A 14,617-nucleotide genomic window follows, 5' to 3' on the forward strand; every position below is an offset into this window, starting at 1 on the left:
GGTTATATGCTGAAGTAAAGGCAATTACAGGTGTCTGGCAAACCCTCTTTGCAGACTGGGAGACGTCCTAAAATAGCTTTAGCATACTGAAATTGAACACTGCTTGTGTGCTAGTGGGATGGGCTGTTGTAACACATTAAAGCAGGTGATAAAACTTTAAGTGTTTTTCCAAATTCTGTTGGTCAGATTTATGCTGTGACGAATACAATGTTGAATAAAAACATTTACTTAAACTAATAAGGTAAAACATCATAGGTTTGGTTATTATATTTCCGTAGATATAAATTGATTGCAAATGTGTTTGGGATGAAAACAGGATTGAAGTTTAGTTATCCAGATGTTAAGATGTAGTAGTTGATTTTCAAAACACTCAACCCCCAGCACTGCAGGGACTTGATGTACATTTATTGTCTTGAACTTGTTTTTCAACAGTAGAATGTGTCGTAACAGTATATACTGAGTGGCACTAATCCCTTTTCTCCCTTTTCATATTTGTAGAACTTCAAGGAAGAATGGCCGAAACCCAGACACTTAACTTTGGACCAGAATGGTAAATGAACTAGCATGAATTTCATGATTGGTCTACGAGAAATGATTTGTAGGTTGTGAAACTGGTTTTCTGTCGGGGCCCAGTGCAGCTTTTCTATACATGTTCAGACATGTCAATTTCAGCTTATCTGTTGTCTCCCCCTCCTCTGTCCCTTCTGCTTTTACTATGCGTTCTCTCTCTCTCTCTACAGGCTCCGTGCCTTGTCTGGAGGTGGAGGTGGTGGTGGCGGCGGTGGTGGCGGGGGTGGAGGAGGTGGTGGTGGCTGCGGGGTCGCCTCTCCACCCCTCTCACCTGTATTGCCAAAGTATAAACTTGCAGACTATCGCTACGGGAGAGAAGAAATGCTAGCACTTTATGTAAAGGATAACAAGGTTGGTAGGCCCATGATGTCCACACCTTAGCTGTTGATGTGGGCTTGAAGTCAACATGATTTGCATACAAATTGTGTTCCTGCCCAGATGAAATTTACATCTTATTTTGGTGTGTTGTAACATTCTTTCCAACCTTTATGCATCTTAACAGTGAATCCTGTGATTGTTTAGATCCCTATAGACCTACACGATAAGGAGTTCCTGCCCATATTGCAAGAGGAGCCCTTGCCGCCTCTGGCTCTCGTGTCTTTTACAGAGGAGGAACAGGTAGGAGTGCTTCCATCAGGTCTCTATCTTGGTAAAATCAGAAACACTTCCTTCTGACTTCTCGCCCAAGCTGATATAAATGTCATATTGCCCTCAGGCCAGTTGGCTCCTTAATGTAATTTATTGGATGATAAAGTACTTTTGGCAATAAAGGTACCAAACAGAACCAGTGCAAAGAGGAGAGCTAAGAGTTTCCGTTTTGTCCCCCTTGCTCCCCTCCCCCGTTTGTGTTTGCAGAGAAATTTTTCCATGTCTGTAAACAGTGCAGCTGTACTTCGGCTGACAGGGCGAGGAGGCGGGCCAATAGTAGGGGCACCAAGAGGCCGAAGTACCTCGAGGGGTAGAGGTAAGAATTTCGTCATGTTTCCTTTTTTTAATTTCAAGGATAAGTAGCTGCGGCTAGTGTTTATGCGGTGGAAGCACTATGGTGAATTTCTTTTATTTAAACCAGATTTTATTTTAGCTATTCTGTCTATGCAGTTTCAGAAGTCACAACAACTGCAGATAGTTGAGATGCCTTTGAAGAACCCCCCCAACTGAGACAAGGAATGTTATATTAGCACTCTGAAGGTGTTTTGCTTACTCTGCATACTCTTCCGCAGCTGCTTGAACTATTGATGTGTTTGAAATTAAACTGCTAGTAGCACGCTGTATGTTACAGTTCTGTTTAGACTGGGTTTAGAGAAGTACTGCTGTTGGAAGGCCCATGTTTTGTGTTACGGCCACAGAAAATAAATGAATCTCTTGTTTTTGTACAGTGGGGTCTTTCCTGTTTTTTACTGTGGTTGGTATGGACCAACTAAAACATTTAGGCTCTAACTTACTGACCAACTCTCAAGAGCTGAATCATGATACTGCAAAGTCATTGGCATTTACTAGGGCTGTATCCGTTTTGAATTTTTTTGTTTTTTTCTAGTTGGATTTGCATGTTTAATACAGATTTCTGGCAATCCTAAAGTCCTAATTTGCATTAGTTCCAGTGATGATTTCGACCACATTTACAAAGTCAAATGTAGCCTGCCCAGTTTTCATGATTAGCCAAAAATAGTTTTACCCTTCTCGATGGGTGGGGTTTTCTCAGTCTGCTTGGTAGGTCAGGGGTGTTCACTTGATGTGGGAGGATCCCCTCGTTAACCATGCTTTGTATGTGTCGGTGTGACTTTTTTTTCTGCTGCGTCATCACCATTCATATCTATACAACCAATGTGTTTGTGAGTAAATTAAGTCCTGTTCTGAGACAAGTGCAGCAAGAGGTACAGTTGTCTGTGCTGTTGAGCACTCAGTGCTTGATTCATGATTGGGTAGAGTTCAAATTGACTCAGGAGCAGCAGCAGCTCTTAACATCTCTATGTAGGCTTTTATGTACTTCAAATGAACTTCGTTATCTGGTCATGTCGTTTCTAGAACTTTTCTGAACCGCCTAAATTGAAGGTAGGTCAAGAAGCCATGTCATATAGAGGGTCTTATTATAATTAAAAAAGTCAGATGTTGACAGTAGTGGACAATATTGTTGTTTGTCATCTGACAGACGCTATGAGAATACCACAGCCTAACTGCTATGTCACTGTCGGAGGACATTGTCTATGAATAATTGAGAGGATAAATGAATTAAAAACCACAAGAATGGGTTTATGATACATAGTTGGATTTCAAAAAAAAAAAAAGGAAGGGTGTACAGCACAAGAATTCAGCAGATGTTGTGATAGTTCAGTTATCTGTGCATATTCACCAGTGACTAAAAACTGTAGAGGGTGGGTTCAGACTTTCTGATCATCTTTTGTAGAAAACCCTCTGCTGCTGTTTGATCTTTGATTGCAATGTTAACTATTCTACCTGAAGGCTAGTTCGTGCTCAGCAGTAGCACACAGTCAATGGCAACTTGACCTCTTCCGGTCATATTAAGTCACGTCAACCTGTGATTGTTTTCAGGCCGGGGAAGAGGCGATGGAGGTTTTTACCAAAGAAGTTTTGATGATGTGGAAGGTTTTGGTCGTGGAGGAAGGGAGATGCATCGTTCCCAGAGCTGGGAAGAAAGGTATTGAAATGCACAATTGCGGAGTTTTGTTGTAAAAGTCTGCCCTTGTTTGGACCATGTATAGACAGAAATTAAACATATTTTTGTAATAACTTTACATTTTTTTCTCACCAGGGGAGAGAGAAGGTTTGAAAAGCCAGGTCGAAAAGACCCAGGTTGGTGTTAAATTTTGGAGCTCAAATAATCAATACATGTCAAATGCACTGGCTTATTTACGTGTTGTTTTGTCACTCTAGCAGAAGTTGCCCCGGGACATTTTCCGATGAATCACAGTAAGTGTACCTTCGTAGTTTAATAATTGACCACTGAGTTCAGATTTATTTTAGTTGGTCTTAGTGACACGTTTGATTACAGTTAGTTTTAACTGATTGATTTGGTAAAGTGAGTTTGATAATCCAGCTTTAAATGTAAGCCATCATTGATATAATGATGGCTTCACGTTTTAACCATCCCGCTACTCTTTGCAGTCCGTGGCAACTATGAGGATGGCGTGACGGGCCTACCGAGGAAGATCGATTTCACGCGTTCAGAGAGCGAGAACTGGCGTTCTGCTCAGAATGGTGAGGATGATGAGGGGGGCTGGTGCCTGGCAGGGTCTCGGCGGGACAGTGACCGGTGGTGCCCTCTGAGCCCAGGTGGGCACAGCACCGACCTTATTACCAATACGTCTATCTTTGATACATGTATGTGTGGTGTCCTGCTGTGTTTGTCGTATGGATTGTTTCACAATAAGTTACAGGAAAATGAATTGTTACCATACAACCTGCTTGAACTAAGGGGTTCAGCTCCGCGTTTTCTTTCTGTTTAGTGACTGGTTTGTCAGCTTTGCTTTCAGAATGATATGACACAACACATGACCGGTACTAATTAAGGGCTCATGTTTTGTGAAAGAGGGACAATTCAATGGTTAACTGGCGTCTCTTCACTTCCCTGTGCTTTTGAACTGGGCATCTTAATGCACATACTGAAATCATACTGTTACCATGTGTGATTGTATGTGGATGCAGTACTGGTCGCCAAACATTTACTCTCCATCTTGATGAAGCTTGATGTAGATCATGCGATTCAAGATGTCGATGTGAAATATTTTAATCAGATGGGCCTCGGTCAGCAGGGTGGCGGGAACACCCGGACCAGCGACGGCGTTTCCCATTCGATGCAAGAGAAGACGAGCGTGGCTACAGGAGGCCACGGTCGGGCAGCGGCAGCTTTGAGGACGAGAGGGACAGCCTGCCGGAGTGGTGTCTGGAGGACGCGGACGAGGAGGCGGGCACTTTTGACTCATCGGGGGCCTTTCTCTCACTCAAGGTCAGAGAAGAGTTTTGGTTAAAACAATCAATGAATGACAAATAAAGTAAGCATCGATGTGCCGTTTATTGAACTGTGCTTAGACTTACGGATGTATTGCTGAGGAAGTGCCGTGTCGAGTGCAAACTCTTAAGATCTATAGGACATATTTATTAGTAGTGCCCTCTCAATACACACTGGGCTGTATATTGAGAGGGGGCCCTATTAAGTGTTCCAGGCATGCTGGGTACAGCTTGCTCGAAGCTGGTGTGAGGTTTTGCACCCAAAGTTATACTCTAGCATTGCTGGGGGATGCAACTATACCATGGCAGGTGTATTAATCAGGACCCAAGGAAGCACAGTGTCGATTGTGAAGTTGTTCGGATGAGCGGTTCTCAAGAAATCTGTGAGCTACAATACGAGACACTATTAGCGTTCCATAAATCTTTCGGTCTTGGTGGCAGAGTGACTGGTATTGTGGGTTTTTTCTTGCGTATACAGAAAGCCTCCAAGGAGCCAATCCTGGAGGAGGGAGAGCTGGACTTCAAACCCTTGGAAGAGTGCGAAGAGGGCCAGGAGGAGGACGACGGTCAGCCCAAAGAGAGGGTAGCAGAGACCAAGAGAGAGGCCGAACGAAAAGGTCAGATAGTTTGTTTGCTTTATTTTCTATGTTGTAGGACAAGGATAGATAAGAAGTCAAATGAACGTAGTGCAAGAATCAGAATTCTACTTTCATAGGACTTTGTCTTAAATTATTTCTACAGGAAAAAGTTTAAAACATTAAAGGCATAACCTTTTTATATTCATTAAAAGATAAATATAACATGACAATATGACTTTTCTACGACTGCAGAAAATGGTAATTGAAACGGTTTCAAACATTCAGTATCTATGTATGAGAAAATCAATACTAATCTCATGTAAGCATTACTCGTAAATCCCTTTTGTTAAACGGGCCTCTCTGTCTACAGCTAGTAGACCGTATTCTGTTAGTGGTCGATGCCAATTTGTTCCCTTGACACCAGAATCTGGCCCAAATGATCTTTTAGAAACGGTACAGTAACTGTAACGTCTCAGTTATTACTGACATAAAACTGATGTTGTTTAGGACACAAAGAGACACAATGGATTGCTCTGCTGCTTTGTCCACCAACCACCATGATGAAAAAATGATTTACCGTCAGCAATTTCAAAACAATCAAAGCCACTCGATGTGAGCATGACCAAAGAAAAGGAAAATGGCCGATGTGGAAGAGGTTCTAATGCTTATTGTCAATAACGTCAACATCAACCACAATGAAAACTGTTCCTTTTTTTTTTTTTTTTTAAATTGAGGGTCACAGTTATATTGGTTATAGTACCAACTTATGTCTTTGCTATTATTATTATTGTTGTTATTATATATTTTAGAGTTGTTGAGAGTGTCAGAGGAGGCTTTACCTGTGGCTCCACCTCTTGCCCCTCCCCCTGTCTCAGAGCCCCAGGTTCCTGCCCAGTCTCTGGCCTTGATCCAGCCCAACAGAACAGAAGAGGCTGAGAGGCCCGTTGAACGGCAGCCGCCCCTGGAGCTCCCACCAGAGCCCTGCAAAGCCCCCCTGCACGTCCCCATGTCGAACAGCATGCTCGAGTCCCTACCCATGAACCACATTACAACCCTTGCTCAAGGTGGGATTTGAGTCTTCAACTTAAATATTACTTCTTTTTTTTGCCAGTTGGTTTTACAGGCAAACCTAATATCTGTTTTTTCCTCATGCTGTTCTGTACAGAAGTGTCTGCTCCATCGCCCAGCGTCCAGCTACCGCAGAAGCCTCTGGAGGTTCCTGTGGCAATGAACAATCCGTTGCCCTTCCCTTCAAGTTTAATGGCGCCTATTGGCAGGCCCACTGCTGTGCCACATGACACAGATGAAGATGAACGACTGAAACACTTTGAGCAGGTAAGTTAGCAGAATTCTTTACATGAAACTGTTGAAAGATAGGAGGGCTATCGTCTATTCCACAAAGTCATAACATATCTTTGACTGATTTCAAGGCGCTCTTAAAATCTTGTACTCATCAAAAATTAAAGCTTATTTTGTGAATATTATAACAAAGATGTAACAACCTGTTAATTTACCTTAAAAGACCATAAAACATAAACAAATCATACAATTTCTGTCCACTCTAACCCTAAGAGGAAGCAGGAAGCTGTAGAATGCAATCTCTTTCTAAAATTCTCTCTCTGTCTTGGCTCCAACTTTTCCCCAGGAGGCAGAAAAGATGGTAGCATACCTACAGGATAGTGTGGTGGATGATGACAGACTCACAGCAAAGCCTTCAGAGAAGCCCAAACCTGCAGGCCTGCCGCTCACCCATGAGGCTGCTCTCAAGTGGTTCTACAAAGACCCCCAAGGGGAGATCCAGGGTGAGATGGGAAGAGGTTTTGTGTGGTTAGAATGTGACGTGAATGCTGCACATTTATTCTGTACATTAATTTTCCACACTGCTCCCCTGACTCTGCTCTCTTGTTGTGCTCCCTCAGGTCCGTTCAGTAACCCGGAGATGGCCGAGTGGTTCCAGGCTGGTTACTTCACAATGTCTCTCTTAGTCAAAAGAGGATGTGACGAAGTATTTCAGGCGCTTGGAGAGATCATGAAGATCTGGGGGAGAGTACCGTTCACTCCAGGCCCTGCACCACCACCTCTACAGGTATGCGTTTGCTAAATGACTGTTTCATTCCTCATGTCCAAAGTGGTGCTTTTTAATCTAGTACTAGTTGCCATTGCTAGCCATGACCTGCAGGTGGTGTGGTATTCCACTCTCTTTACTCGTAATATGTTTTAGAGGACTCTGTGTCCTTCTCTTAAAGCAACAAAGAAAAGCGTCTCAGCCATTTCTACGCATATGATTAAAATTACTACTTTTTTTTTTTTTGCTTGTTTGACTTTTGTGATTTATTTTGTTTGTCTTCTTATGTACTGCAGGGGGATGGTGATCAAGAGAGGTTGAAGAGGCAGCAAGAGCTCACTGCTCTCAATCTTTACCAGTTACAGCAGCTCCAATATCAATACCTCCTCAGGTACACTAGGCTCAGATCTGACATTTCTTTTGTGTCATAATGACAAATATCTAAATATACTCATTTACAAACTGCCTTACTTCCTGGACTTAATAAAGAAATGGGTTAAAGAGTTAAAGTGCGCCTCGCGCATCAAAATGACCCTAATGGATTTGTAAAACATCCAACATTAATCTAGAAACCATCTTGCATTGGCATCACACCAGTCGCAATGGCAAGTTGGTCCAGGGGCTTCCTTACACCCTTACTTCCAGCACTTTTGCTCGAACCACACCCATCTTCGGACTCAACCTTCAGTTTGATGCCGGCTACACACCTGTAAAGTTTCATGACTGCATCTTGCACGGTTGTGACGCCATCACGGTGACAACCTGTTCAAAGACAGACCGAGGTATAAAATACCTCAATGCTCAAAACCACTTTTGTGGTAGTGCCAGCAGTAGTACTACAGTAGTAGGTGTCTCCAGGACCACATTTTGTCATGATGACACACACACACATGCAAAAGTTGAAAACAATACCAACGTCACTGTGGCAGCTGATAATAAACATTAAACATGCAGTGTACATAATTCACCCACTGCTATTCATTCGAATGCTAACTCCTGTTTGTGTCTCATTTCTCTGTTCAGGCAGCAGTATGCTCAGGCTCTGGCCCAGCAGAAAGCTGCAGCTCTTAGCTCTGCTCCTCTTCAACAGCAGCAGCAGCACCAACAGCAGATCACCTTGCTTCAACAGCAATACCAGGCTCTCAAGCTAAGGTGGATACGCTACCTCTGAATACATCTGTACCCGTGCTTCAGTGTTGACAAATCTAACCGTGCTTTGACATGAAGAGTATTGCTTGTATATTAATATGTGTATTTTCTTGTGTTTTTGCAGAGCATCTGAGAGCCTCCTACCTCCCGTTACCCGGTCCCTGTCTGTAACAGACTCTGGTTCTGTGTGGGAAATGCAGAACCCGTCCTCTCAGGCTTCCTGCACACCAAACGTACAACAAGCTGCTCCAAACAGTGAGGTCTACCTTAAATGTTCTGCAGTGTTTGTTTCTTTTTGAGTCACATGAGGGGGACAGAAAAGGTCTATGTCGTGTTATGGCAGGTCTAATGCATCGTGTTATATCACACTCCACAGCGTGGGACGGCAGCAGCGTGTGGGATTTACCCATCGACTCCATGGCACAGGCTCCAACCATCGAGCAGATGCAACAGTTAGAGAAGTCAAAGTCTGCAAAGGTAAACGGCATTTCTGCTCACTTTTCTCTTTTTGTTGTCTGTGCAAAAAAGGTTCTGAAAAAGTCTCACCTAAAGCCAAAACCTGTAATAGTCTTTGATACAGCAGCATCCAATGTTGTTTCTTGATTTGTAAGATAAAATAAGATTGCATTAAAATTGTTATTAGGCTGATGAATCTATGATTTTAAGATGTAGGACTACCTAGAAATATTCCCACAGCGCATCTCTGCAGATAGTATCATGGGGGGGATATTTTATTTTCTCATCTGACAGTTGGAGTTGGAGAGGCGTGAGGCAGAAATGAGAGCCAAAAGGGAGGAAGAGGAGAGGAAACGCCTGGAGGAGGCCCTGAGGGCTCGACAGGAGGAGGAGCGCAAACGCCTGCAAGAAGAGGAGCTGGCACGGCAAAAACAGGTCGAGCATTTAAATAATATCGATCTGAAGCACCCAAAGCCTTTGAGCTGCTGTTTCACTGTGAGCCTCGTTTCTCTGATGGCGCTGAGAACTGACCCAGTTTTGTACATTGCTAGGAGGAAGCATTAAGACGACAGCAAGAGCTAGAAGAGACACAGCGCAGACAAAAAGAGGAAGAGGAGAGAATGGCACAAGAGGAAGCTCTCCGTCGATTAGAGGAGAGGCGAAGGGAAGAGGAGGAGAGAAATAAACGGGAAGAGTTCCTCCGCAAACAGGTGAGCTAATGAAATGTCACACACTTCCTACCTCCTTTCTGGATTTGTGAAATGTCTCCCTAAAGTATGTTGTCTATCTCACCAGGAAGAGGAGCGCAGGAAGCAAGAGGAACTTGAAGCGTTGAGGAGGCGCGAGGAGGAAAAGCGAGCGGAGGAGGCGGCGGCGGCTGCTGCAGCGGTAGCTGCTCTGGCCCAGCAACAACTGGAGGAGCAGAAGAGGAGAGAGCAGGAGGTCCAAAGACAGCAGGAGCTGCAGAGACAGAGGCAGCAGCAACAAGAGGCCCTCAGGAGACTTCAACAACAGCAGCAGCAACAGCAGCAGCTTGCACAAATGAAGGTAAGCGCACAGAGGATAAGCCCGCAAAAATAGACGGTACAAAATGTGGTTAAAGTTTATAAAACACCTGTCCTGCTCTGCAGCTGCCATCCTCTTCAAAGTGGGGCCAGCAGTCGGTGAACCCTATAAACCAGACTCAGAGCGCCCTGTCACTGGCAGAGATCCAGAAACTGGAAGAGGAGAGAGAACGACAGACGCGGGAGGAGGTAAAGGCAGCGAGCAGCCGGGTTTTGTTTGGTTGCTCCATCACCAGCAATGTTTTAGTGCCTCTATGAGTTTAAAGTAATGCTTTTTGACTAAGTCGTGTCAATTTTTTTTCTTCCTCCTTTTTCCTTCGCAACCCCACAGCAGCGACGTCAGCAACAGGAGCTCCTGAAACTTCAGCAGCAGCAGGCCTTACAACTGGCTCAGCAGCCCCAGACCAAGCTGTCTGGTTGGGGAAGTGTGGCCAAACAGCCAGCGGCTACCAAGTCTTTGCTGGAGATTCAAAGGGAAGAAGCCCAGCAGATGAAACAACGAAAGGAACAACAACAACAACAACAACAACAACAACAGCAACAACAGCAACAACAGCAGCAGCAGCAGCAGCAGCAGCAGCAACAACAACAACAACAACAACAACAACAGCAACAGCAGCAGCTGCTGCTACAGCCGCCACCGCAGCAACAGCAACCACACTCCATTGTCACCCAACAGAGCCGCACTCAAAACAGAACTGTACGTGACTTACATGATATTCTGTCTTATTGGCTCAAAGAAGATAAAAGCTATGTAGAGGGATTTCTATTGGATTCAGCAACATTTTGACATTAAGAAATCCAAATTGAATGTCCAAAATATTACTCCATGCAGCTTTCATTTCATTAGAATATGTAAGCTAGTCAAGAAAGTAATCGTAATGAAACGCATTGTGACTTGTAACCCTAGAAACCAGTGTTATTTCAGTAACGGTGTCTCACTCTCATCACAGACGTCGTCTCTGAGCAGCTCGGTGTGGGGCTCCGTGAACACCAGCATCTGCACTAATTGGGGTTCAGACTCCAGCAGTATCTGGGGGGACACCCACAACGCTAACATGGGCTTCTGGGATGAGGCGGTGAAGGAAGCTGTTCAGCAACCTCCTCCAAAGAAAAGCAGCGCGCAGAAGAACAACAAAGGCAACACCAACCTCAGGTATTTGTTAATAATGCCAAAATAGAAATGTCTGAGTCACAACCTCCTGATGAAGCATGCCTTACCATATGAAGGATATGAGTAATACACAGATCTTAATGACTTTGTTTTGTCCTCTTCCTGTATTGTAAAGTAACTCTGTGAGTGGGCGGGCCAATAAGAAAGCTGAAGAGGAGGAAAAGCTGCTAAAGTTGTTTCAAGGGGTCAATAAGGGCCAGCAGGACAGCTTCATGCAGTGGTGTGAGCAAACCCTGCACACCCTCAACACGGCCAACAATCTGGATGGTAAGACTTTTAAAAATATGCTTTGCACAAGCAGTCCACTTACAGCTATTGATCAACATCTCTGTAAGCCAAACTCCCAAATGTTCTCCATCCGTCTCCCTGCCAGTTCCAACGTTTGCATCCTTCCTGAAAGAAGTGGACTCTCCGTACGAGGTGCACGACTATGTCAGGGCCTATCTGGGGGACACTCCCGAGGCCAAGGACTTTGCCAAGCAGTTCCTGGAACGTCGTGCCAAACAGAACGCTAACCAACCGGCACCGCAGAACCAACAGCAAACCCTCAAGCAGCAGCAGCAGCAGCAGCAGCAGCAGGTGAGCGAGACTGAAGTGGTATCAGAGGCTCAGCATGAGGTACCATATGTTTGCCTTGTAAAGCATCTCGTAATGTGATCAGAAAAAACAACCGTCAAACATTAGTGGTTTTAGTTTCCCTCTTTTCCACATTTTAATTGGCAATGAAATCATAATTTACTGGGACCACATCAAGTCGAGTAGTAACGTTGTGACGTTGCTGGCGTTCTGCACAGGATTCTGTATGGGGTGGAACAGGATCTTCGTCACTCCATCAGTCCAACCACACGAGTGGCCAGCAGCAGCGCTTTGAGACGGTCACCTCTGGGAAGAAGAAAAAGAAGCAGAAGATGGTCCGTGCAGACCCCAGCCTTCTAGGTGAGAACGAGCACCAAGCTGCTAAATCTGAAAAACCTGTAACGCCATGTCACTGCTATTTATGTCTCGTCTGCTAATTGGATCTTTATTTGTATTTGTTTCAGGTTTCTCTGTGAATGCGGCATCTGAGAGATTGAATATGGGAGAGATTGAGACTTTGGAGGACTGATAAGGGACTGCGGCCAAGCAACCCCACTGACTGTATCCGATATGAACAGCAGCTGTTTTACCCGAACCCCTTGATACGCCCCTCCTTCCCCCGACAGCTTCCACAAGTTTCACCTTTATTTTCAGTTTCACATTTATCAGACATACTCTGGTAATCCCTCACAAATTGCGAACAAACGGTAATCTCTGAGGCAGGGTGTGTTTTTCTTTTTGCGCACGGACCCATATTCTGATAAAGACCTTCGGGAGAAATGGACTGGAGCAAACCGGCCAGTGAAACATCCGACCAGCTGAGAGAGAGCCATCACCAAATGAACTCCAGTTTCTGGAGAGGTCTGCGGAGGTGTAGATGTCGGCAGGGCATCAGCTGTTTGGACCTGACTCTGTCCTGAAATTCAGTGACAGCAAATCATTTAAATTTGGCCTCTATTGTATGGGATTTTTTTAAAGTGTGGATATATGGGTGGGGTGGTTTGGGTATTATGGGAAAAAGGTTAGAGAGAGAGATTATATCCTTTTTTTTTTTTTCTTTTTTTTTTTTATTTATTGAAAGTTTCCTCCCAATGCTATGTTCACACGACGAGCAACACAAACTGCAGGTGCTCGTTGACATAGCTATGTCCTTAAATGGAACTTGCTAACGGCATATTTTTTTTTTGTAGGTGGAACAGAACAGGGTGAAGCAAAACCATATATGATTGGTTGACGCTTAATCGCGTCATTGGAGCGCTGAAAACATTTTTTGAAACCGGCTCCACCTTGATACGTTGTGTGTCACGCATCGGTTTGTAGCTTCATGTCACTGGCTTCCATTGAAAACGACTTGTAGAACGTTGCTCGTAGTGTGAATGCAGCGTTACAGTTTAATCCCCCCCCCCCCATTCCTCTTCCGTTCTTCTGCTGGGTGTTCATGGATAATGACGGCAAAAGTAGAGCCCAAGGATTCGTGGCCACTTATGTCCTGTTTTAAGGACATATCAAAAGTTCCAAGTAGTTATCTATTTCTTGTAAAATACTAGGCTGTTTAAAGAATAAACTTTCAATTCTGCATCTGTATTATAATATATGAAAATTATCTGCTGGAGTCATACTTTTTTTATTGATGGTATGAAATAAAACAGTCTGTGTGGGCTGTGCACACCTGTGTCTGAACTATTCAAAAAAAAAACTACAAATATGCAAACTTCATTTGATTCACAAGCATTCACCCAGTCAATAAATCACATTTTACCGGAGTCTTAAGAGCCGGAAATGTATAAATTAAATTAATCAAGTACATGAGTGAAGCCAGCTAACAGCATTCACAATGTTAATGAATGAAAAAACATCTTGTATTCCTCTAAGCGTGAGAATTTACAAAAAAAGAAAAATAGTTACTGTATCACATTCCTTTTTCCATCTTATTTCTATTTTTCAGATGTATTATGTCAAGCAGATGCAGTGCATTTTCCCCACAGTAGCTCAGGTGTTCCAATATGATACTAACGCTGACAACCTTCAGGAAGTAAAAGTCCAGCCTCTGAGTTGTAGAGCATATTTTACATTAAATTAGTCGTGGGTTTTAAATCTACAAAGAGGAAATGAAACCCACTGATCCCTTCGAATGAGAAACAACATATTTCTAAGCGTGCGCACACTTGATCACGCTATTGAAGCTGAAACCTTTTTTTTTAAAAAGCCTTCACTGTCAAAGCCACGCTGGTATTGTTTTCACTTTGTGAGTCTGTGTGCTTGGAGACACCTTACTGTAGCAGGAAGTACCACAGAGGCTGTTCTGTCTGTGGGCGGATCCTGTCACCGTGACGGCATTGCAAGATGTAGTCAAGAAACTTTAGTTGAGATCAAAGTGAAGGTTTGAGTTTAAAGACTGCTGTGTGCCGGAGGTAGGGGGGAGAGGAAGAGGCACCCCGACTTTACGCCCTTTGCCTGATTTTGGTGTCGCGGCTCAAGATGGTCTCAACACAATCCTCAGCAATACTCCAACCCCTTACTTTCTCAAGCTAATTGCTCTTTAGCTGAGGCGACACTATTGACACTCAGATCATCAAAATAAGTAAAAGTACATTAAGTATTGTACTTAGGTACACTTTTGCTGTCTCTCTTTATCTCTTGAAATATATATATATACACACCACTTGTATTTGACAGCTTTAGTGACATTATGTTGTGTTAATGAGTTGCATTATGGGAGATGATTTTAGATCCCAATACTTCCTCCACCACGGCCATTTTTTGAATTTTTAAGATGAACTAAAGCCGTAAAAACGTTCAGCAGGAGACCTTCGTGATGTGACCCGGCCAAGGTCAGCGGCTACCGAATGTTTACCCCTCACACCCAACTATGTGGCCGGAGGAGTTTGGAGTGGGTGGGCCCTTCGATGATGTGCTCACAAAGTGTACACTGTCCAGACGGTCCTGTGCACACCTAGTCCCACCCCTCCTCTCACCCCTCAGCTGCCTACCTCTCCCCCTCCTGCGCTCTCCGGGACTCTTC

General features: G+C 44.0%; 1 protein-coding gene across 4 annotated transcripts in view; it reads left to right on the forward strand.

The window, feature by feature from the left end:
- Positions 1-13,198, forward strand: part of gigyf2 (GRB10 interacting GYF protein 2) — a 14,725-nt gene extending 1,527 nt beyond the window's left edge. Inside the window, exons 2-29 of one of the 4 annotated variants that reach the window (XM_068737915.1) lie at positions 499-550; positions 741-921; positions 1,093-1,188; positions 1,426-1,534; positions 3,118-3,223; positions 3,338-3,378; positions 3,460-3,495; positions 3,691-3,858; positions 4,320-4,531; positions 5,012-5,150; positions 5,987-6,175; positions 6,277-6,446; positions 6,757-6,913; positions 7,031-7,197; positions 7,473-7,567; positions 8,200-8,328; positions 8,450-8,580; positions 8,702-8,802; positions 9,076-9,216; positions 9,333-9,491; positions 9,577-9,828; positions 9,912-10,034; positions 10,177-10,545; positions 10,799-11,001; positions 11,135-11,286; positions 11,393-11,598; positions 11,814-11,955; positions 12,060-13,198. In XM_068737915.1, the coding sequence (XP_068594016.1) occupies positions 513-550; positions 741-921; positions 1,093-1,188; positions 1,426-1,534; positions 3,118-3,223; positions 3,338-3,378; positions 3,460-3,495; positions 3,691-3,858; positions 4,320-4,531; positions 5,012-5,150; positions 5,987-6,175; positions 6,277-6,446; positions 6,757-6,913; positions 7,031-7,197; positions 7,473-7,567; positions 8,200-8,328; positions 8,450-8,580; positions 8,702-8,802; positions 9,076-9,216; positions 9,333-9,491; positions 9,577-9,828; positions 9,912-10,034; positions 10,177-10,545; positions 10,799-11,001; positions 11,135-11,286; positions 11,393-11,598; positions 11,814-11,955; positions 12,060-12,124 (4,077 nt within the window). In that variant the 5' untranslated portion in view covers positions 499-512 and the 3' untranslated portion in view covers positions 12,125-13,198. The remainder of the gene's footprint in view (positions 1-498; positions 551-740; positions 922-1,092; positions 1,189-1,425; positions 1,535-3,117; positions 3,224-3,337; positions 3,379-3,459; positions 3,496-3,690; positions 3,859-4,319; positions 4,532-5,011; positions 5,151-5,986; positions 6,176-6,276; positions 6,447-6,756; positions 6,914-7,030; positions 7,198-7,472; positions 7,568-8,199; positions 8,329-8,449; positions 8,581-8,701; positions 8,803-9,075; positions 9,217-9,332; positions 9,492-9,576; positions 9,829-9,911; positions 10,035-10,176; positions 10,546-10,798; positions 11,002-11,134; positions 11,287-11,392; positions 11,599-11,813; positions 11,956-12,059) is intronic. The other 3 variants (XM_068737916.1, XM_068737917.1, XM_068737918.1) reach the window with 3 other exon arrangements.
- Positions 13,199-14,617: the final 1,419 nt, after the last annotated feature.

This window comes from Cebidichthys violaceus, unplaced genomic scaffold (genome assembly GCF_023349555.1).
Source record: "Cebidichthys violaceus isolate CVI_PGR_0920_01 unplaced genomic scaffold, fCebVio1.0.p SCAF_8, whole genome shotgun sequence".
Taxonomy (NCBI): domain Eukaryota; kingdom Metazoa; phylum Chordata; class Actinopteri; order Perciformes; family Stichaeidae; genus Cebidichthys; species Cebidichthys violaceus.